This window comes from Poromitra crassiceps, assembly GCF_964638095.1.
Source record: "Poromitra crassiceps genome assembly, chromosome: 15".
Lineage (NCBI taxonomy): Eukaryota > Metazoa > Chordata > Actinopteri > Beryciformes > Melamphaidae > Poromitra > Poromitra crassiceps.
This window is the reverse complement of record NC_139634.1, coordinates 34,573,181-34,596,157: the sequence shown is the minus strand read 5'-3', so window position 1 is coordinate 34,596,157 and position 22,977 is coordinate 34,573,181. Positions and strand designations below refer to the sequence as shown.

The 22,977-nt window shown below is 43.2% G+C and overlaps 1 protein-coding gene across 1 annotated transcript in view; it reads right to left on the bottom strand.

The window, feature by feature from the left end:
- ldb2a (LIM domain binding 2a) overlaps positions 1–22,977 on the bottom strand; it is a gene marked incomplete at its 5' end in the record, with an annotated part of 93,050 nt that overhangs the window by 3,401 nt on the left and 66,672 nt on the right. The window contains 5 exon segments of the mRNA XM_083651277.1: positions 5,500–5,630; positions 9,838–9,961; positions 15,137–15,220; positions 20,484–20,587; positions 20,590–20,605. Of these exon segments, the coding sequence (XP_083507403.1) occupies positions 5,500–5,630; positions 9,838–9,961; positions 15,137–15,220; positions 20,484–20,587; positions 20,590–20,605 (459 nt within the window).

Genomic DNA, 22,977 nt, shown 5'->3' with positions numbered 1-22,977 from the left:
TTCCCACCCACCCCACCTCTCCACACACACACACACACACACACACACACACACACACACACACACACACACACACACACACACACACACACGCTGTGATGAAGACGACCAATGGAGGGAGGCAGTTTACAAGCCATCCTCAAACCCCCCCTAGCGACCACCCCTACACACCCCACTACGCCTTAATCAGGCTAATTAATTTAGGTGAGCTTTTCAACTCAATGACAATATCCACACTGATTTGTCAATTTGCATAGCTAATTAAGTCATTAGCTAAAAACGTGCTGATTGCCAACAAGCCTTGCATTCACCATCTGTTCCTGTGAGGACGCCTGTCAACCTACCTCTGGCCAATTTTGGGCCAAAACAAAAAAATTTTTTTTGCCTCCGATGATAACAGCTGGTGGCTAGTCTGGGACTGGGGAGCGCTAATTGTGATCTAATTAATACTATCTACTTGTCTACTCATCTCGTTAGCGTTAGCATTCGTGCTAGCTAACCGGCGAGGCCTTGAATGGGCCGACGCCGCGATGAATGCCTTCATTCACCGAGCGGCGTCATTAGCATACTTTTACAGAGATTAGCGGTGAGGATCTTGGAGGACATATTTCCTCCCCAGCAGGCCTCCCACACAACAAGTGGGATTCTAATGAAGACGTGGTGGGACCACATGGGGGCGACGACGGGGCCTGGAGGACATAATTGCACCCTTGAAGCAGTCACAAAAAAGAAGAAGAAAAAAAATCAGTTTGCAATGTAAATGAGGAGAGAAGAATAGAAAAATCGAATCCTTCCCCTCCTCTTCCTCATATAACCCCTCCCAGCGAACTACGCTTTCAAATTGAGATAGGCGCTGCAGTTCAGCTATTACATTTTGTGCCACTTTCAAAATGACCACAAAAATCAAAGTCAGTCAGGGTTCCCACACCTTCTTAAACATCGAATTCAAGGACGTCTCAAGGACTTTCCACGCATAATTCCATCAAATTCAAGAACCCAACACGGCACAGTTTGAGACACGGATCATGGTTAATTACTGTTACAACACAGCATTGTTATGCGGTGCAGCCGCTTCTATACGTGACATGTGTGTCTGTTTGTAGCACGAGGTGTCCGTTTGTAGCATGAGAGGATGGACTCATCAGGAGTAGCCTATGCATATGGAGAAGGGGCCGACCTCAGATGACTGCGCCTAAACCTGCACCACTTACTTCAGCATCTGGCTGGGCATGATTTTTATCATGAAAACCAGCTTTACAGAAGCTCACAGACAACAAGTAAAAAGAGAGAGAGGCTTGAATGTGTGAACACTTCTCAAATGTTACAGTGATGACAAAGTGTTTCAACACATTCTTGCACAAAATATAAATTCAAGCACTTTCAATGACCAAAGTCACAATCTTTCAATGATGTGAAGGACCTATGGTAACCCTCCAAAGTGCTGGGATGAGAAATAATTTGTATTGGCCATAATGGGCAAAATAGACCCAATCCCACACTCTCCACACACTGCAGTCCAGACAGTCGCCACTGGAGGTCAGTGTTGATCATGCTATGAGTCAACCCCCCCCCCCCCAATCCACCTCCTCCCCTACTACTCCTCCTCCTCCTCCTCCTCTCCTTCAGCCGCTGGTACCCCCCACCACCACCCCACCACCCCTCCCCTTGCGAGGGTCCACTCCTTATTGTCATTGGGCTCACGTAGGCTTGTGCTCAGCCGCAAACGAACAACTTCTCAGACAAAGACAGCGGGCGCACAACATATGTAACCAGCATGTTACCAGCTACGCTGCCAGTCTTTAAGAGGCGTATGAAATGCACGCCATGAGTGGTATGGGCTGCGTGTTTGTGTGTGTGGTTCATGGAGGTGTGTGTGTGTGCGCGCATATGTGTGTGTGTGTGTGTGTGTGTGTGTGTGAGTGTGTGTGAGCGAGAGAGAGAGAGAGAGAGGGGCTGGGGGTGAAGGGGCGGAGTGGAAGGGGGGGGCGGAGGGTGTATACAGATATCGGTGATAATGAGAGATGGCACAGAGCCAAACTGCCTTCCAGAGAGAAAACAATTGTGTGTGTGTGTGTGTGTGTGTGTGTGTGTGTGTGATGTACTGTATATGTGTGTGTGAGAGAGAGAGAGAGCTAACTATGGGACAGTAGAGGGACAGACCGACAGAAAGAGAAAATTCCCTGTTTAGAAAGTAGAAATGCCAGGAAAATAAGGTTAAAGTGGAAGTGTAGGGTACTAAAGTGTCATTAGATGAACAACCTTGGCTTGATCTGGTTGGATTTGGGAGGAACCAGTTCACCCAGTACTAACCTTAACATTAAGTCCCACAGTGTCCCCTGGAGCCCTACAGTACTAACCTTAACATTAAGTCCCACAGTGTCCCCTGGAGCCCTACAGTACTAACCTTAACATTAAGTCCCACAGTGTCCCTGGAGCCCTACAGTACTAACCTTAACATTAAGTCCCACAGTGTCCCCTGGAGCCCTACAGTACTAACCTTAACATTAAGTCCCACAGTGTCCCCTGGAGCCCTACAGTACTAACCTTAACATTAAGTCCCACAGTGTCCCCTGGAGCCCTACAGTACTAACCTTAACATTAAGTCCCACAGTGTCCCCTGGAGCCCTATAGACGTCATTTCAACGCTGCTTTTTGCCTGGGTTTTAGCTCTCATATAGCCTGGGCTCTTTTTGGCTACTGTTATCTACAGCCTAGTTTTACACCAAGCAGTAAATACATAATGCAGAAACAACTGTGAATATAAAAAATATGAACTAGAGAAGTCCATAATGTATAAGATAATGATTGATAGGATCGATAGGATATATATATATATATATATATATATATATATATATATATATATATATATATAAAAGTTTAGTAGACATATATATTATGTCTACTAAACTTTCACTTTTAAACCCTATGGTGCCTCTATTTGGTCTCGATGTCTATGACCATGTAGACATCTTTTAAACGGATAACTAACGTAAAGTTGCTCAGTAGTACCTACATTCTTTCTGTCTGCTCCATATTGTTGCTACATGTATGTGATGGCTGCGCTGTATACGGCACAAAGACAAACTCCTCCTTTGTAACATGTCTACTCACTCTGGCTATTCAAATGATCTTGAATCTTGGGATGAACGTACATTAACGAGAAAATACCTACGAGCAACCCTTTAAAATTGACGAGTTACAGTTGTGTTTGGGTGCCTTCCTTCCCAGCACACTTTTAGTTGTAATAAAATGAACTCCAGAGGCTCCAATCGTGCGTGTGGGTGCAGCATGCTATACTGATGCTGTGGTGGAAACATGACAGAGAGCAATGCATTGTATGGAATGGATAGGAAAGTAGAGCGTCTGCAAACAATAGATTCCCAACAGCATGGTATCCTCGAGGGGGGTGCCAAGCATGTGCTTCATACCCAGCTGTTTAAGAGGCTGTTTAACCTCCAACTGTGTCAAGTGGCCTGTTATGGAGACGTGCCAAAATCAGCCGTTCACACTGTAGCGTTCACACTGTAGCGTTCACACTGTAGCGTTCACACTGTGGCGTTCACACTGTGGCGTTCACACTGTGTCGTTCACACTGTGGCGTTCACACTGTGGCGTTCACACTGTGGCGTGCAGTATCAGAGCGAGAATTCTAGATTTATGTTATTTTTATTTTGTTACTTTATCCAGGGTTCATTTGCTGAGCAGTAGGGCTAGACTGATATATTGATTTGCTAATATTAAGCTTTTGTTAAATATTGGATATCGTCCAGTCACGTCATCGACCACCAGAGGTTCCTCGCTTACACAACAGTCTGTAAAACCTACAATTAAATTACATTTTCTTCGCACACTTCAATATTTCATTTAATTGTTGCACCAGCAACCTTCTGATTACAAGCCTAGAGTTAGTGGGGAATCATTGTTTACTTTTTCAGGAAAGTAAACTGAGAAGCTACAGTCTTCTACCTTCAGTGGAGAATTTGTGCGTTCAGTGTCTTGCTCATGGGCATCTCGAAAGTGGTTGCTGATGGAGGGGAAAGCGTCACTCTACATTTTCCCCACAGTCGAACCTTCACTTTTGAATTCTACTCCCTCTGAACGTTCCTCTTAAGTCTCTGCCTTCACTGTATTTGGTGACTGAAGTTCAAAAGGTGGTTCAGTAGCATCATGTAACCGACTATCTTCTTAGTTAATCAAATGGGTCAACTAAGTCTTTAGTATAAATAGACATTAGTGCACACAGCGTGCAAAGGGAGAAGATTTGATAAAAAGGAACTCACTATCTATCACCAACTGATAATAATATGATCTGCAGCAGAGGTAGGCTTTTCATTTGGTTTACTTATTTATAAATCTAGTTGTTTTTGTACCATTTTCTCCTTTGATGAGTTTTGATGTCATTCGTGTCACTGTTTATGATATTTGATTTGATTTTTCTCTTTCACTTTTGGGCCCAGACGCTTTCATACAAGTCCCATGGGGATTCTTTTCTTTCTTCTCTCTCTCTTCACAGTGTTGTTTTTTTATCATTTGTGCAAATAAACTACACCTTAATAGCTGCGATACCGTTATTAACGACTCGTCCCCGTTTGCAGCCCTGTGTGTGGAGCGCAGTGTTGGGCAAGTTACTTTCAAAATGTAATATACTACATATTACTAGTTACTTCCATTTGAAAGTAATAAGTTACTTTACAATATTACTGTCTGTGTAGAGTAACTTGTTACTTATTACACTACTTTTGCATTACTTTTACCAAAACAACAGCAGCAGCAGAATGACATCGCTGCCCCGGAACATCCCGAAAAATCATTTCAATCGCCTTGAAGTCAGTGTAAACAATCCAAAATTCTAAATGTTATTATTTTCCTTTGTTATTGTCATCTATAGTGGTTATTTGCATAAAAGCACTCTTCCTTGATTAGGAAATTATTTTATCTTTTTTTAAATATGTGCTTTGATTAAACAAAGTTTAACTCAATTTGTAGGAAAAAAGCTTTTGCACACCTAGGCTCAACAGGTGCGTCGGAGAAGGGCAAAACCCGACACAGTACCAGAATAAACTCCCGCACACTGTCTCCACATGCAATCAAAAGTTTAATAAGAATAACGTTTCGGTCGTGAGACCTTCATCAGATTATCTTACAGAAGAGGAGGAGGGACCCAGTTAAATAGGCTGGCAAACCTACGTGGACCAATTGGGTCGCACTGCACCCTGACATCATAATTGAACACAATTACCTATAGAGAATGGCAGGTAACTCAATTTGTAACTTGAGTTACTTGACAAAGTAACTGGTATAATATTACTGAAATCCTATAAGTAATATGTTATATTACTGAGTTACTGCTAAAAGTAATATATTACATGTAATATGTTACTTTTGTAATGAGTTACCCCCAACACTGGTGGAGCGTGAGAGGAGAGGGGTTAGAGAGAAGGGGAAAAAAGGGAAAAAAGAGGAGGCAAACCGAGTGGAGCTGATGCTTACAGGTACCTGACTGGAGAGGCTGAAGTTGGTGGCGGGGCTGCGCTTCTTGCTGGCGGCGTTGCCCGCGCTGCTGTTGGCGCTGCTGGCCGAGTTCTTCCGTTTCCTCCTCTTGGTGGTCGTCTGTCGGGCGGGCTCCGCTTTGGCACGGCCAGTAAAGAGAAACACAGGCAATGCCAACAAAATAACGCACACACTCGGAGACAAGGGGTCGTGTGTGTGTGTGTGTGTGTGTGCGTGTGTGTGTGTGTGTGTGTGTGGAGTGTGTGGTAGAGCTGCAACGATCAGTCCATCGACAGAAAATGATTCGCCAACTATATCATCGATTAATCGCTTAGACTAATTTTTGAGAATATTTTTTGGGCTTGTTTCGTTTTCTATGACAGTAAACAGATTAATTTGGGTTGTCAAAAGAAGACATTTGAGGATGTCATCTTGGCTTTGGGGAAAAAGGTGATCGTCATTTTTCACTATTTTGTGACATTTTATAGACCAAACGACTGATCGATTAGTCGAGAAAATAATCAACAGATTAACCGATAATGAAAATCCTCGTTAGTTGCAGCCCCAGTGTGTGGGGAGTCACACAGTAGATGATGCACATACGCTTGGACAGACATCTTCTGCCGGCAGTGGCATAACTACGCCTACACACATACTGTAGCTACACACACACCACAAGAGCAATATTGTTTGGACCACACACACACACACACACACACATGCACGCATGCAAGAAGGCGCACAAACACAAACGCACACACACAAACGCACGCTGTACACACACTGACAAGAGCGACTAGTCTACAATGATCCATGCTTTGTTTTCTTCAGAGGTGAAATCACGTTGCGTTAACATCTCCCAAGACATGCACTAGTAAGAAAGAGCCGCTGTTTCATTTGCATAAATGCTCAACAATAGACCCTGCTGCTCAACGTAATGTGAGTTTGTTAATGATTTCCAAGCTGCAACGTTCCTCAATCGCCTGTGTGCCAGATTAAAACTACTCCGCTGCAGCAGGAAGCACATTTGTGTATGTCTTTATTGAATATGCATTGATATTGTATCGATTCTTGTATCTCTATCTCTTGTACAGGAGGTACATTAGGGTAGATTTGATGTGGCGACTGTGACAGTTATTGTAATGCAGATCATTTAATCACTTTCTTAGCCAGCTTGAGAATCCGTGTGCACATGCAACAAACTGAAATGAGTACCATTATGTTCTATTATCTATTTATTGTTTTTGAGCATGCAGTTGGGCATCCATGATGAACTTGCATACAAAAATGTATTTCATGGCATTCCACTGAGGGCTAGAATGCATGAGAGAAAACTGACAGCTTAAGAGGGAAAAGATACCTTTTTTGTGATTTGTGGGAAATATTTCCGTTTTGAAGTTCTGTGGGTGTCCAGCTGAAACCGGAGCCAAAATGAGTTTTATTTCACTCAAGGTGGTTGAATAGTTATCAAACTATTTAAGACAAAGCGAGACCACAGATGACAACAGAGAAATGGGAGAGAAATACTTGAACATTCAAAGCCATGATATACAGTTGCTACTTAAACACCCGTTGGAGAAGGGGGGGGGGGGGATCTTGAGTTTAGATGAAAGTGAAATGAAAGTTGTTATTCCAATTATGAGCAATACATAATTCCTAAAGGTGCAATTAAATCACAAGTGTTACCGTGTGAAATCTTTATTAATAGATCATTATGAAGTAATGAGATAGGTTAAGTAGAGATCTGATCATTTCTTGTATTTACAAAATAATGTATGTAGTACAGCATTTATGAAGGCATGATTCTGGAATTCTGCCACATCTCAGATGGAAAAACGCTATTCCTTTTAATCTCAGGGGGGAAGCAAACTGCTGTGATCTTCAAACAGATGTCTGAAAATGAAACACATTTTTGAGGTTCTTGCTAATCACACCAAGGGAGATGCTTTCAGGTTCAATTACAGCAACCAGCAACTCATGTTAACCTACAAACAAAACATAGCTGAAACTCTAAATCGGAGGCAAACACAATAATTCCTGACTGATTCCTGACTTTGACAGACGTGTGTGCAGAAACCCGGCCCCATTGTCAAAGACAATCATTTTTGTTATCCGGCTGGTTTCCTTCGATGCTGAACCGGGCGGTGACGCACTAAAGTCACTTCCATTTCCACCGAAAGGACTTATCAGAGCATAAATGCGCCTGTGGCTTCCTTCCTGGCCAAATCCCAACCAGTTTCCAGGTTGGAGAAGAATTGCAGGAAAAGGCGAAAAACAAGCCGCCAATGAGGAAAACCACAATTCCAGCTAAGCTGCAGAGTTGGGGCTTCGCTTCATGTAAAAATACAAACAGATGAGATGAAACGGCCCACAACAACACATTTATGAATAGTAAAAAAAAAAACTGCTGAGTCCTTGGAAGGAAACAAGAGGCTGTGAACTCTGACTAACCAACGTTAAAAACAAATATGAAGTTACTATTAAGCAACTGGCTACAACTTATGGATCCAAGAATATAGGCAACCAGAGCTCAACTCATATAAATTATACTAAACTAAATCACAAAACCGAGCTGTATATCATATCAAATAAAAAACACATAAAGCAGGTGTCTGGATAGCGCAGCGGTAGATTCCCTGCTTGCCAACACGAGGGTCGCAGGTTCGAGCCCCCGTGTTACCTCCGGCTTGGTACGGGCGTCCATACAGACACAATTGGCCATGTCTGCGGGTGAGAAGTCGGATTAAGGGTATGTGTCCAGGTCGCTGCACTAGTGCCTCCTCTGGTCGGTTGGGGTGCCTGTTCGGGGGAAGGGGAACTGGGGGGAATAGCATGATAGCATGAAACTCCTCGCTGTCAGGTGAAAAGAAGCGGCTGCCGACTGCACATGTATCGGAGGAAGCATGTGCTATACAACTCTTCCCCAGATCGGCAGTGGGGGTGGAGCAACGACCGGGACAACAGGGGGAATTGGCCAAGTACAATTGGGGAGAAAATATGGGGGGGGGGGAATACATCACACATAAAGCATCCATCATAAGATAGTGATTTGCATCGAACCGCATTGAAAAGCACATTGTCTTTCCGTGTGCACGATTAGCTATCAACAGAGGAGCTGTTCCAAAGACGCCATGTTCATAAAAATGCTTTCTTTGCTCTGTTGTTCTTTCGTTTCTTTTGTTGAGAACGTGGTTGAGGCTGGGGAGCTGCTGTCCGGGGAGCTGGATCCACTAGTTTGATTACAGCCGGCCCGGCGCTCTTAATTAAAGTGACACAGGTCTGAGTCGTGGGCTTTTTGACTGCTGTTGCTTTTTAAGAGACATCTCGTCACGCCTCGCTGAGCATTGCTGTAATTTGCAGCCCCTCCGATGTGTCCAAAAGTCGTCTCCTTTCTCTCCGGCTTAACACCGCACAGCCAATTTAAGGCCGGTACTTTTCAAAAACCGCCCTTAACACATCAATCATATGAAGCTGAGAGGCCAGTTAGGACCGGTGGGCTTGAGATTCAAGACAAGAGGCACCCCTGAATTCTGATTATTTTCATAGACCCGACAGGTAAAACATTTTTGAGGAATTAAGACATACCGTATAATGGTTATTTTATATAATGATGCAATAAAAACGATTGAAGGGTTTCCTTCCAAAATAAGATATTCACTATTTGAAAGGAAAAAAAAGTGATTCCTATCCTTACAAAATTGATAATGTAGCACATAATTAAAATTATGTAGTTAAAATCTTGGTTGAGAAAATACCACTTACATACAGACTGGACCCTCTAGTTTAGAGATTTCGAACAATTAACTAGGCCAGTGGTTCTCAAAGTGGGGTCCGTGGCCCCCCAGGGGTCCTTTAGGGGGTTCCAGGGTGTCTCCACCAAAAAGGGTGACTATTTATTTTCACTACAATTCCATCCATAAGTAACACAATGACAGAATGTATGTTGGTCATGGGTTTCATACACTTTCTGTAATAAAATATCTAAAAGCAAAAATCGGATCAGATCCAGGGGAGCCTGGGACAAAATCTTATCAACTGGGGGTCCGTGGTCTAACTTGTGTCAGTTTAGGGGTCCTTGATGTGAAAAAGTTTGAGAACCACTGAACCAGGCTACACTACAGGTAATTAGGTTTTGGCTTTAACACCATTATGGTACAGAACTCTCAATTTCATTTGTTCTTGTTTATGGACAGCAGAGGTGTGTGTTTGTGTGTGTTTGGTGTGTATTACCTGGTGGACAGCCGAGGTGTGTGTTTGTGTGTGTTTTACCTAGTGGTGTGTGTTTGTGTTTGGTGTGTATTACCTGGTGGTGTGTGTTTGTGTGTGTTTGGTGTGTATTATTACCTGGTGGAGCTACCATTCTCTGCCACTTTTGGAATAGGCATGTCTTGAGACAGTCCCGGGGGCTGAGGTTGTAGGTCTTGTGCCTTGACATAAGCTCCTGCATAGGCTCCAGGATGACACACAACTGGGGACACAAGGGGACAGACCACACGTCCAGTCAAGACACAGCGGGACAGACCACACGTCCAGTCATGCAAATTCACAACGGGACAGACCACACGTCCAGTCATGCAAATTCACAACGGGACAGACCACACGTCCAGTCAAGACACAACGGGACAGACCACACGTCCAGTCATGCAAATTCACAACGGGACAGACCACACGTCCAGTCATGCAAATTCACAACGGGACAGAGACCACACGTCCAGTCAAGACACAACGGGACAGACCACACGTCCAGTCATGCAAATTCACAATGGGACAGAGACCACACGTCCAGTCAAGACACAGCGGGACAGACCACACGTCCAGTCATGCAAATTCACAACGGGACAGAGACCACACGTCCAGTCAAGACACAACGGGACAGACGCAGACCACACGTCCAGTCAAGGCAAATTCATTGAGACTTCGATGAGAGAGTAACACTCTGTGCAGCAGCGCTGCAGCTCTTTAAACTGCAGGAAAAAACAATGTCCATAAAAAAAACAGAGGGTTTGCCGGACAGTTAATCACTCATCCTCTGACTGTGAGTGATTCAGTGTGCAGTAAAGCAACAGTTTTTATAGACACTATTAATACAGCACTTAAAAAAATCGGTTTATTGTCATAAAGTGCTTTATAGAGAAGGAAGGACATGAAGAAAGATATTAAAAAGAGAAAAAGAAGAGCAACATCATACATACGAGCTGTCTTTGTTAAGTTGTTCATCACAACTCACAATGACATGTGTATGACTGACGATGACACACACCTGTATGGGCACAACCGCACACTAAACGTGCATGCCCACACACTCACACACTTATCTGATTGCTCCCTCCTCTCTCACACACACACACACACACACACACACACACACACACACACACACACACACACACACACACACACACACAAAAAGGTCCTCCATTCCCACACTACTCCAACAATATTCTTCAGTGAAAAGACCTAAGCACAATATTCAGTCTGTGGAAAGCTGTAAACCTCCAGTGATCTGTGGTGGGAGAGCCAGGGGTCGGCCTGTCATCTTAAATACATCAGGGATAGCTTATCCAGATAGCATCTGGATAACATTACACTCTGCTGAGACCGCCCTCTTCAGCAGCTATCTCAGCTAGCAGCAGCCATCCAAATGTACTGTGGGTGCAGTCAGAGGACACTAGTGCTGTCATGGGGCCGGACCAATCACACGACAAGATGGGTTCAAACTGCAGGCAACGTGTCTGTATTTTCCTCCACCCAGTAAGTTATTGTTTTCTTTTTCTAACCGCTATTTATCCGGGGAACATTTGAGCGGTGTGTGCCTTTAAACCGGCATTTTTGTATTTACTATTTTGTATGTCAAAAGCTGTTTCTTATATAATGATTAATAGATTAATTGGTCGTTAACATGACCAAATAATCGATTAGGGAAATTGATTAAAATTTGCATCCCTACAACCCCCTAGTTCCCTAGTTGTTTGGGTTAGTTACTGACAGCTTTCTACTCTTGGCCACAGAGCTCTTCCACAATCTTTGAACGCTCCATAGACAGTCTGTACTAAGTTAACATTAACATTTGGGCAGAGGAAGTTGTCATCTTCCAAAGAAACAAAATACTTCAGACCGGAAGGAAGTTGGATGGTATTCGATCAATCATGACACATGTAAACAAAACGGAGGCAGGAGATTGGAGAAATGAGCGGATGTCCCGCCTTAATATCCGTTTGACCAACTTTCCCCTCAGGAAGTACAGACGGGGGTAGGTGTGGGAGCATTTGCAAATTGCATGAGCAAACGTGTCTGTTTTATGGGACTACCACTAGAGCAACAGGCCGTATTCCCACGGCGGCCATTTTGAACTTATGTGACCCTTTTAGGTGGGAAAGGGAAACTCTACCAAAGACGATGGGATTTCAAGCAAGACGGCCCAACTCACTTCCTGTCATATTGTCACGTGGGGTTTTGCCCATGGTTTTCAACGGACAGTGGACACTGCCACATAGGAGACTTTCGGCAGGTCTGAGTCTATTGGAGTCACGTGACAATTTAGGAGACTTGCTGCTACCATTTGTTAGAATTGGCGGAGCCTGCGGTGACCCATCTATAGTAATATAATATCTATGACTCTACCTAGGGAGGAGCAAGTAGCTAGCCCACAAGCCAGCTAGTGGAATCTAGCCTAGGTCGCTAGCTACTGGCTAACTAGCTAAGCCAGCTAACCTCCCTGCTAAATTCAAGCAGCCGTTGTAGTTGGATATTGCTATTTGATTTGATAACTAGGTCTATCTGAAGACCTCACTTCTGAAGAAGCAGCATTTTGAATATTGAGTGATATCGAGCCTACTCTACTGAATGCCAATTCTTGGAGACGTTTATGCAAAGCACTTTAGAGCATCATGAAACCATACCTTTTTCATATTAGGGATTCAAACCAGGGAAGTTCACCAGCCAGGGGAAACTACCAACTTAAACAACCCATAAGTCTCATCTGCTCCCCGCAAATTAGCCTCCATATCTACTGTCGTAACGTCTACTGCTCTCTTCCCTCTGTTATTAGGATGCCATATATTTTGATGGCACACAGCTCGAGGTAACGTGAACATCCCGTGTAGCAGACTAATCCCGTGTTCTCCTCCGATCGCTCCCTCCTGACACAGTAATATCCCTCCACAGCTCAGCCAACAAGCCCTGGCTCGCAGCCCAAAAACAAGGGCTATTTCCAGGCTCAATAGTAGGAAGCCTGCAGCTCCAATACATGGAAAAGGCTTAAATACTCCACACACAAAAGAGAGTGTGTGTATGTGTATGTGTGTGTGCATGTGTGTGTGTGAGAGAGAGAGAGAGAGAGAGAGAGAGAGAGAGAGAGAGAAAGAGTGTGTGTATGCGTGTGTGTGTGTGTGTGAGTGAGAGAGAGAGAGAGAGAGAGAGAGAGAGAGAGAGACGGGCGCATTGTAACCCTTAGCCTGGAAACGTCAGTCTCTTTGGAAAGACTGATACACTCTGGGAAAGGCCTTTTCCAGAGACACATTATTGCCAGTTTAATGTGAGGAAAGGGTGTATTTTACCCTAAGATAACAGTGCAGGAGGGGGGGGGGGGGTCATTAGCTCTGTGTGTGACATGTTGTGGACTGATAGTGTTTGCACAGGTTACAGCGCACTGCAAACAAAGTCCATCTCAACAAGTCGTTAGATCTATAATTATTGAGCCTTCAAAAATGTTATTGATGTTAAAAAAAAGCTGACGATCTGGATGAGATAACTTCATGCTTTCAAAATGTGAATCAAATCAACAAATAATCGTATTCTAGAAGTATTAAAGATACTGTATTGTGATTGTTACTGAAAACAAGGGAAAAACGATCTGGAGAAACGTTGCCTCCAAGATGAAATCCCTGGCCAAGATGGGCACTTTTTTTTGCAGTGTACAAAATAAAGCCCCACTGCGCCCCAGCAAAGTCACCCAATGCCTAAATTTACCTCCCAGATACAAACGGATTGATGTGAAATACTTCAGATGTAGACCACTGAGGGGAAGCATGTCGTTTTGACAAACCAACCATTCTTCAAAAGCAACGCGGCCGTTCTTTAGACACGAACAACTTAACCTCTTCCATAGAAAAAGGGCGCCTTGCAAGCAAATGGAAACCAAAGACATGATCCCCATTTCATTTGCTAAGCACTGGCCATCTGAATCACTGACACCAGCTACATCTTGAGTGTGTAATTACAGATACTTGAATTATGTGCATTCTCTTTCAACGGCACTACAGTTGCATTCCATATACTGTATAAAAATCATTGTTATAGGAAAACAAAAACACTACCATCCACCCTGCTCTCTCTGTCTCCCCCTCTGTCTGTCTGCCTGCCTCACACTCTCTCTCCCCCCCCCCCTTTCTGCCTGCCTGCCTGCCTGCCTCACTCTCTCTCTCTCTCTCCCCCCCTCTATCTGCCTGCCTCACTATCTCTCTCTCTCTCTCTCTCTCTCTCCCCCTCTATCTGCCTGCCTCACTATCTCTCTCTCTCTCTCTCTCTCTCTCACCCTCTATCTGCCTGCCTCTCTCTCTCTCTCTCTCTCCCTCTATCTGTCTGCCTCACTCTCTCTCTTCACTCCAGTTATTATAAGCAGCAGCGGAGGTGCCGTTCCCCAATTTCCGCGGCATTTCACAATTATGAGTCTCAACAGGGAGTGTTCATTAATGTTATGCAAATTTTCTGTATCCAATTAATTCTCCCCTCTATCCCGCACTCCCTTTCTCTTGTTCTCCCATTTGGAAATCGTAGCTGTCAGTCAACTGTGGAGCAGAAAAACACAAACAAAACCCTGTGAAATAATCACTAATGTAATTCAGCCAGCTCATACTTCCCATTTCCGTGAAGTAGCCTATATCACTGCTGTCAGGTGAAAACCACATCTACCACGTAGATGCAAAGAGTAAGGACTGTCAGGGAAAAACCATGTATATACAGAGAGTAAGGGAGAAGTAAATGCTTATTTTTGCATGTTGTTTTGAAATTACTGTATACACACGCACCCCAGTGAAAAAACAAAAGTACAAGTGCATACATAATAATATAAACTTTCAATTCAAGTGAGAAAAAGAATAATAACCAAATTTGCAGTTACGACGATATGACCTTATATTGAACCTGGGGAAATAAGCAAGGATATTTGCAAAATGGAACTCAAATCAAACTGATATATCCATACATTAACACTGACTTATATTTAAAAATCCTATAAAACGATATAGACTTTCGCTACAGAGGGGGGAATGGAATTATGCCAAGCCCATAGTCAATGTGCTAAAGCGTGAATATTATGCATAATGAAAACAGATATTGTGTGCTTTCTAGAGGTGAGTATTAGAGATTTAGTTTGAAAATAACTCAATTAGTTTGAGGAACGTGAATTATTACGTTTGGGGATCGTGCCTCTGTGTGCATTCAAGGGTGCGGAGATCAGAGAGAGCAATAAACAAAAACAAAAGTGGAATGACTGTCATAGACTGTCATATAAACACACACTACACCAAGCCACGCACGCACGCGGGCACACACACACACACACACACACACACACACACACACACACACACACACACACACACACACACACACACACACACACACACACACACACAACACTTACCCTGAGGTAGTTGAGGGTGAAGTTGGTCAAACCCATGCGAGTAATATTTTTGGACAGTTGCTCCAGCACCTGAGGGTCTTGTGCCTGAAGTCCAGAGTATGGAGATGAAAAAGAAAAAACAACAACAATAAAATAAAATAAAATAAAAAATACATGTAGGCTGTATGCATTCCTCTTACTGTAACACAGCTAAACAAATTATCTACAGGCAATGTGCAGGATAACTGGGCTCATTAGTGTTCATAGGATATGCACAATAGACACATTTGCACCCTCAAGTCACAATTACAATTACTTAATCTTGTTATTCCAGTTTTCCCCATTAACGTACATGTAGAAGCTAAATTCGCTAGCAAAGTGTATTTGGACCTTATTATCATATAGCATCCGATTGTAGGTGAGTTAATCTAAATTACTATTATTCCAGGATTTTCCTACACCTCTCTTATTTTAAAATAACCTACTTTTTATTTTAATTTCTTGACTGGTTCTGAAGATGTTAGTCAATGTATATATAGGGGGTTTGCAAGGGTCTATAAAGTCTTATCTGAAAAACATGGAAAATCCATTTAATATTTTTGCAGGTATTGAAGAATTTAGGAACTGGCCAAAAATCTGGGGAATTACAAGGAAGAAAGTGATCCTGAATATTTGTTTGCATGTAGTTGTAGTAGGGATGCACGATATATCAGCAATCATATCGGTATCGGCCGATGTTAGTCATTTTTTAACATATCGGCATTGGTCCGATGTTACAATGTTAATATTAGTTATCGGTATCAGTCAAAATTTTCACATTGAGAGGAAACAATGCGGTAAATCCATCATTTATGGGCTTTTCCAAATGTTTTAGAAATAAAGAAATTTTATTATTTTAATATAAATTTTTCAAATTCACAGTGTTTACATGTGTTTTTCAGTATGCACAAAATTTGATTATCATAGACACTTGTTTTTATACAGATCATATCGACATCAGTAAATATCGGTTATCGGCCATAACAGCAATGTTAATATCGGTTATTGGTATCGGCCAAAATTTTCATATCGGGGCATCCCTAAGTTGAAAGGTCCTAAAGCCCATGCCATTTCATGTAATGTGCTAATTGTTGTGAAGAATAATCATGGAGTAATATGGGCCAGTTGACATGAGTCATATCCTCCTTTTGTATACCAACACTGAGCAACATCTTCTACTCCACTCAATAATTTCAGCACTGAATGTGGAAAATGTATGGGAACACTGCATTAATACACAATGTGTGGGAGCATGAAATAAGGCATTAATGAGAATAACGCAAAAAAAGAAAAAAGAAATGGCACTTATACAACGACATCTGATTGAACAAAAAAGATCTCCTGAAGATAAGTGATTATTCAGTCAGCTTGTTTGCCGCTCAAAGAATAAGCAGTGTGGAATCATAAAAAGCTGTAGATATTGACAGAGCAAAACATAGCCCAGGCTGAGGAGAAGCAGCCAGCAGCACGCTTGCATTCAGCGCCTTATGAAAAATGTATAATTCTATCTCCACTCGCATCTGTGTGGAGAAAGTCAAGAGGGAAGCGAGGGAGTCCTCCTGCACCATCCGCAGTCTGAGATGAGTGACGGGGAATCGAACCGGCGCACGTTGTTCGGAACGGAATCGGAGTTCCTTTAAATCGTCAAGTGCAATGAAATGCATTGCAGAGGAATTTGCTTTGGCGAGAGATATCAACAATTGTTGTGGGAGCATAACTGGCACATATGGTGCAGGCAGAACAGGAGGCACCGGGTTCAAGGGGACAGTGAAAGGCAAACGGCATACGGACGCTACAAAAATACATGCAGCATTCCAGCGTGTGCTTTCAGGCAGCAGCACGGCACACTGGCTCCAACTGGGAAGTTCAAGCAGAAAAAGACAGTGTGTCATCGTGCGTCAGTATATCATCATAGACTGTCAATGTCAAACAAAAATGGACTCAGAATTAAGGTGAGAGAGATCAGGACATTGTTCAATTCAGTGGGAGTACAGTAGATTCTTCCAAATCCTTCGGACAGCGTCTCCTGAACCGTCTTCGTGGTTTGGCGGATATATATACTGTATATATACCGTAAATTCCGGACTATAAGACGCACCGGTCTATAAGCCGCACCTTCAAAGGTGACTATTTTTTTCTTCTATAAGCCGCACCGGACTATAAGCCGCGGGTGTTTTGATGTTTAATTACCATATGTAAGGCTTCGTGCACAGAGGGGATTGTCGGGATCGATGGCTGTTTGGGGAAGCTCCCATTTATTAACATTTCAACAAAACAAAAGTCAGGTCACTAATCCCCAGACAAAATCACACATTGTGGTATTTTTTGTTTTTTTTACAGTGCACACAGTGTCCGCGGTGTGGTGAAAAGAGGGCAAGAGAGGAAATTAAAACAGAAGTGGATTTATAGTTAGAAAGAGTGCTAAAGAAGAGAGAATTCCGTTTTTTATTTTTTTATTTTAGTTACTCACAGTACTATTGACCAGTCCAACTCAAAAGATATTCGGCAGTTTCACTTTGAGCTCTTGTTCCGCCGCTGGGCACACAGTGTCCGCGGTGTGGTGAAAAGCGAAAAAGCTGCTTCTTCCCCGCAGCCTGGAGGATGAGTTGACGGTCGGGCCAGCGGAGTAGGCAGATGAAGATGGCCCTCGGTGGCAGGCCGGGGTCTGGACGTGGCCGAGGCGCCCGGTGTGCGGGAGAAAGGAGGAGGAGGAGAAACCGCCACCTCCACAGCCAGCCACCTCACACACCCCAACTGTTTAATAGTGCCCGGCTCGCATGCCTCTCGGTCGGCTGGCCGGACAATATGCACCCCGCTCCAGCAGCAGCTTCGGGAGGTTTTCTCACTGTGTTCGGGACTTCGGCTCTAACTCGGCCAGATGGCTGGACACGAGTGAAACTCTTCACGGTTGCATTATTTTCTTTAGTGAGTGAGTGGATGGACTTCTGCACGTTTTCAAACTTGTTTTCAAGCTGCTCAAACCTCTGAGCGATGTCGGACTTAATCGATAGTGTTTCACGGAGTAAAAGTTTAGCCCAAGCCGTGTACCTCCAGCCTCCAGCAGGTGAGTCATTTCCTCATTCATGGCGGTGATTTGCTTCGTCTTTTTCTTTCTGCTTACCTGTGTTGTGTTATGTTATGTTATGTTATGTTGTTAAAAGAGGGCAAGAGAGGAAATTAAAACAGAAGTGGATTTATAGTTAGAAAGAGTGCTAAAAAAGAGAGATTTTTTTTTTTTTTTGGAAAAAATCCATAGATAAGACGCACCGTTATATAAGCCGCAGGGGGCAAAAAAGGCCAAAAAACGGGAAAAAAGCCGCGGCTTATAGTCCGGAATTTACGGTATATATACACACACCTAATCATCCCTCGTTACTTAATTGGCACATTCAGTCCTCAACTCTCCACCGTGAGAGCTGATGTGTGGTGAGCGTTCTGGCGCAAACTGGCTGCCGTGCATTACCCAGGTGGGTGCTACACATCGGTGGTGGATGAGTTGAGTTCCCTCCCCTCTCACCCTTGATATGTGAAGCGCTTTGAGTATCTAGAAAGGCACTATATAAATCCAATCAATTTATATATATATATATATGTGTGTTTTCCTATGTTTTCCCATGTGAAAACTCATTGTCTCCACTCACTGATGGCACCACTGATGACTTCACTCACCGGTGACATACAGTAGGGGTATCACTGATGACATCACAACTACTCAAGTGGCGTCACTCACAGGTGTCACGGATGACATCGCTCACCGGTGGCATCTCTGATGGCATCAAAACTGCTTGAAAAGACATCACTGATGACGTCATCACTGATGGCGTAATCACTGATGACATCACAATTGCTGTCATCATCGGTGATTTATGACCTCATTACTGCTGCCTATGACATCATCAGTAATTTGTGACATCAGCTGTGTGACATCACTATCACGTAATTGTATCATGACCTAAGCATCTATCGAAGCATCTATCAGGCCAGTCTGTTACTTGTGACATCTAAAAGTAGAGCAAAACTAGATCTTTGACAAGCAGTTCCTCTAGGATCATTGGGCTAAAGTACAGAAGTAGTTCAGCTCAGTTGAAAAAGTGGGACTTCCACCATGGCCACATCTGTACCGGTGTCTGCGAACAGGTTCAATCCAACTCCAGTATTCAAGTGCTGTCTCCCATGTGTCTGGATCTGCTTCCATTAGGCCGGGCAAGAGGCAACGATCAAAAGAGCCAACTCACACTCTCACACATCACTGGAGATCTGGCCACGGCCCGGACCGCAATACCCACAGTGCCCCACTCTCCAGGAATTAGTGTGAATACCCACAGGGGCCAATTTAATGGAGTGTGAATTTCATATGAAGATTCGGCCAAAAGGAGGTTTGGCTATACAGGGCAGAGCGACTTCTTAAACACACCTGCAGGTCCCGTGGGGGTAAATAGAAAATTTTGAAGTAATGCATCTCTGTTTTGTTTTTATCCACGAAACGGAAGGAGCACCATGTACAGTGTAGCAACAACAACACAAGATACATATCACTGCTGGAGAGGAGAAACCACGTACAGTAAGAGCACTTTTGTTTTTGTTTGTTTCTTAGTTGAATTGAAAGCTTACTTGATCATTTTTATCTGCTGTGTGTTTCAAGCACCTTGGGCCTTTGAAACCTGTTAAAACCCCATTATATAATTTCACTCAAAAAAAAACACATGGGCACCAATGAGAAAATGTGTCTTACTTTTGCTTTCTTCATTCATGAAAAATGCAAATAAGTGTTCCTGACAGCAGCGATATGTGCCTTATCATATAGTTTCCGTTCAAAATGACTTGACAACAGAATAACTAGCTATGTATAGCTAGCATACTCTGCAGCTCCAGTGACTAGAATGTGTATTACACTTAGTGGAATTAAAGCAGATTATTCATTCGACCTTGTTCTCTCTCTCTCTCTCTCTCTCTCTCTCTCTCTCTCTCTCTCTCTCTCCTCTCTCTCTCTCTCTCTCTCTCTCTCTCTCTCTCTCTCTCTCTCTCTCTCTCTCTCTCTCTCTCTCTCTCTCTCTCTCTCTCTCTCTCTCTCTCTCCTTTTCAGGCAAAGGCACATTTTTCTTATCCTCGGTGGCCTTTGATGTCTGCAAATAAATTGGTTTGCAAAAAAATCCCTCCAAACTGCTTTGTTGGCGTTTAAATTTCATATGCTCATGAATAGTTTCTAAAGTGTCTTGGCAGAGTACAGGCGCCCTCGTTAGTATTCAAACAGCGACACCTAAACGGACAGTAGATAGTAGGGGGGGGGGGGGGGGGGTTTGCTGTCGCACGGTGATGATGTCACACTCACGTGCATGGCCAGGATGCTGCGGGGGATGAGCTCTCGGTACTGCCTGATGGTAAAGTGCCACGTCTTGATCCTCATCAGATCGTCAAAGGCAAACTCCAGTATCAACGACCCTCCGTACAAACCTGGCAAAAGATCACATCGTTAGTGTTATTAGACTGACATCTCTCTCTCAGTCCTCTCTTTAAGCAGCTGGCAGGCAGCTGTCAGCTGATTTGGACAGAGACAAAAAAGGAATCAGTTGTTTATTGGCCAGGCGTGATTTTGCTCAAACGCTGGAAGGCTTTCTTGGTGGTTGGAGTTTGTTGAAGGAGTTTGCAGCATGGGCGGGCTATTATGCTCCCCACACTTATTCCGCTCGCTTTCTTCATTCAGAGCATCTGTCCTTGGGCCTCTCAGCCATCCAGCTATTGCTAAAAATGTGAAAATAAATGTAATCTGGAGAGGGGTGTGTTTACGCCAGAGACAAAAGAACTTCAGGTCAGAGAGAGTTGCCAATTAGGAGGAGAGAGAGAGAAATACAGAGAGAGAGAGGGAGAGAGAGAGAGAGAAATACAGAGAGAGAGAGAGAGAGATTAGAGAGAGAGAGGGAATAAAAAAAACATTTTTCGCCCCTTTAGCCGAATTCAGCGCTTGCCGGGGCCCTTGCGCTTCCCCCGTATTTCGTTGCTGTGACAACCAGGGGAGGAGGAGCGAGAGAGAGCGAAAATGGAGAGAGCACGAGAGAGAGAAATAGAGAGAGAGGAGAAATGGAGAGAGCAAGAGAGAGAGAGAGAGAGGGGAAAAAAATCAGCTGATTAGTTGGCATGGCAACGGCAAAGATGTAATCCCAGCAGGACACACTCTAATCAATGCCCCCAGCGAGATGGTCTCCTGAGGATCAACAAGAAAGAGGCTGGCGGCCATACTACCCCCCCCCCCCCCTCGCAGCCCCCCATAACCCCCCCCCCAGTCACGTGCTCCACCGCTAACTCCAACACGCTGAGAAAAATATAAAATAAAAAATATTAGAAGCTATACTGCTCCAAAAAGCCCTGAAAACAGAGCTGCTGCTGCTATGCTGTCTTGACTGAAAATAATGTCCTCACTCTCTGTGCAATGGTGTGCTCCCAAGTTATTCAACCCTATTGATATTAGACTAAGTAATAGAGGATAGAGTGAATTCCGTTCCAAAATGACTCTCCCATTCTAAAAAGAAAAAGAAGGTGGGAAAAGTAACAGTTACCTTTAAAAAATATATATATATCGCACAAAATGATCGCAAAATTATACAGCAACTTCTGAAGGATCGTAGTTGCAGTTAAGTCATGATAGCACTTGCACAAACTGGACCCTACACATTTTTCAAGACGCTGACTGTGAAACTTCAGGTGACGATTTTATTCCTTCCCAAAATAGATACATGAAGTCTCTTCGATGAAGAATGCAGTGTGGATAGTTTTAAGTGCAAACATTGCTGGGATTTGCTTGGTCTGATAACAGGCTTGTCCTAAACTAGATAAGTATGGATTAAACTAAACCAATGTTTGGAAATAATCTGTGCCGTGTTTAATTTTTTTTCTTCTAATGCCAACAACAGTTTGTCCAACAGCTCAGAAGCAACAGCTATATATATATATATAATATATATATATATATATATATATATATATATATATATATATATATATATATATACATATATACATATATACATATATAGTCTATATTGTGGGGTGTTAACACAAAGTACACTGTATGATTTTTATTTTCCCTCATCATGCTATTTTACTTGATAAAGTTATTGCAAGAAGCCTTGAGAGGACAAATCCTCATTATTTTGCAGATAAGTCATTTTTATTACAAAGATTAAAAACATGACATTCAATTTGTGTATTAAGAAATATATTAATCATCCAGATTCCATACGTCACGGCAAAAATAATCATCTCATGACCCCCCCCAGGTTGAGAGCCACTGTGTCACCATTGTAAGAGGGAATCCTGTACTGAAACAGCCAGACCACACACAACACACACAAATGCATTGAAATGTATCATGGTCATTATGTGTTTGGATGGGTTTCAAGCCCCTTGGGCCGTTAAAGCCTGTTAAAACCTTGTTTGTATAGCCTAATTGAAAATACGTTTGTATCATTGAGGTAATAAGTAATTCTTTCCTCCATTGCTGAAATTGTATTTTCTTTTTTGCAGATTTATGGTATTTGCCCAGCGGCAGTGAGAGAGAAGTTGAATTATGTTTACTGGTGAAACAGTTTCTTCTGATGCTTTCCAGGTACATCGCCTACAGTGAAACCCTGCTGGACTATTGATTCCTCTCTCCACAGTGCCAACCGTTTCTTAAGCTCTGCCTCCGCTGCTGCAGCTATATCTGTGCTGCTGTGCAAGCTCTCAGCCTGTGTCTCTGAAAAATACAATGAATTGGAATGAACCAGAATTAGAATCCATTTAATTGCCAAACGCATGAATATCAGAAATGTGTCTTGGTGGCGCAGAGA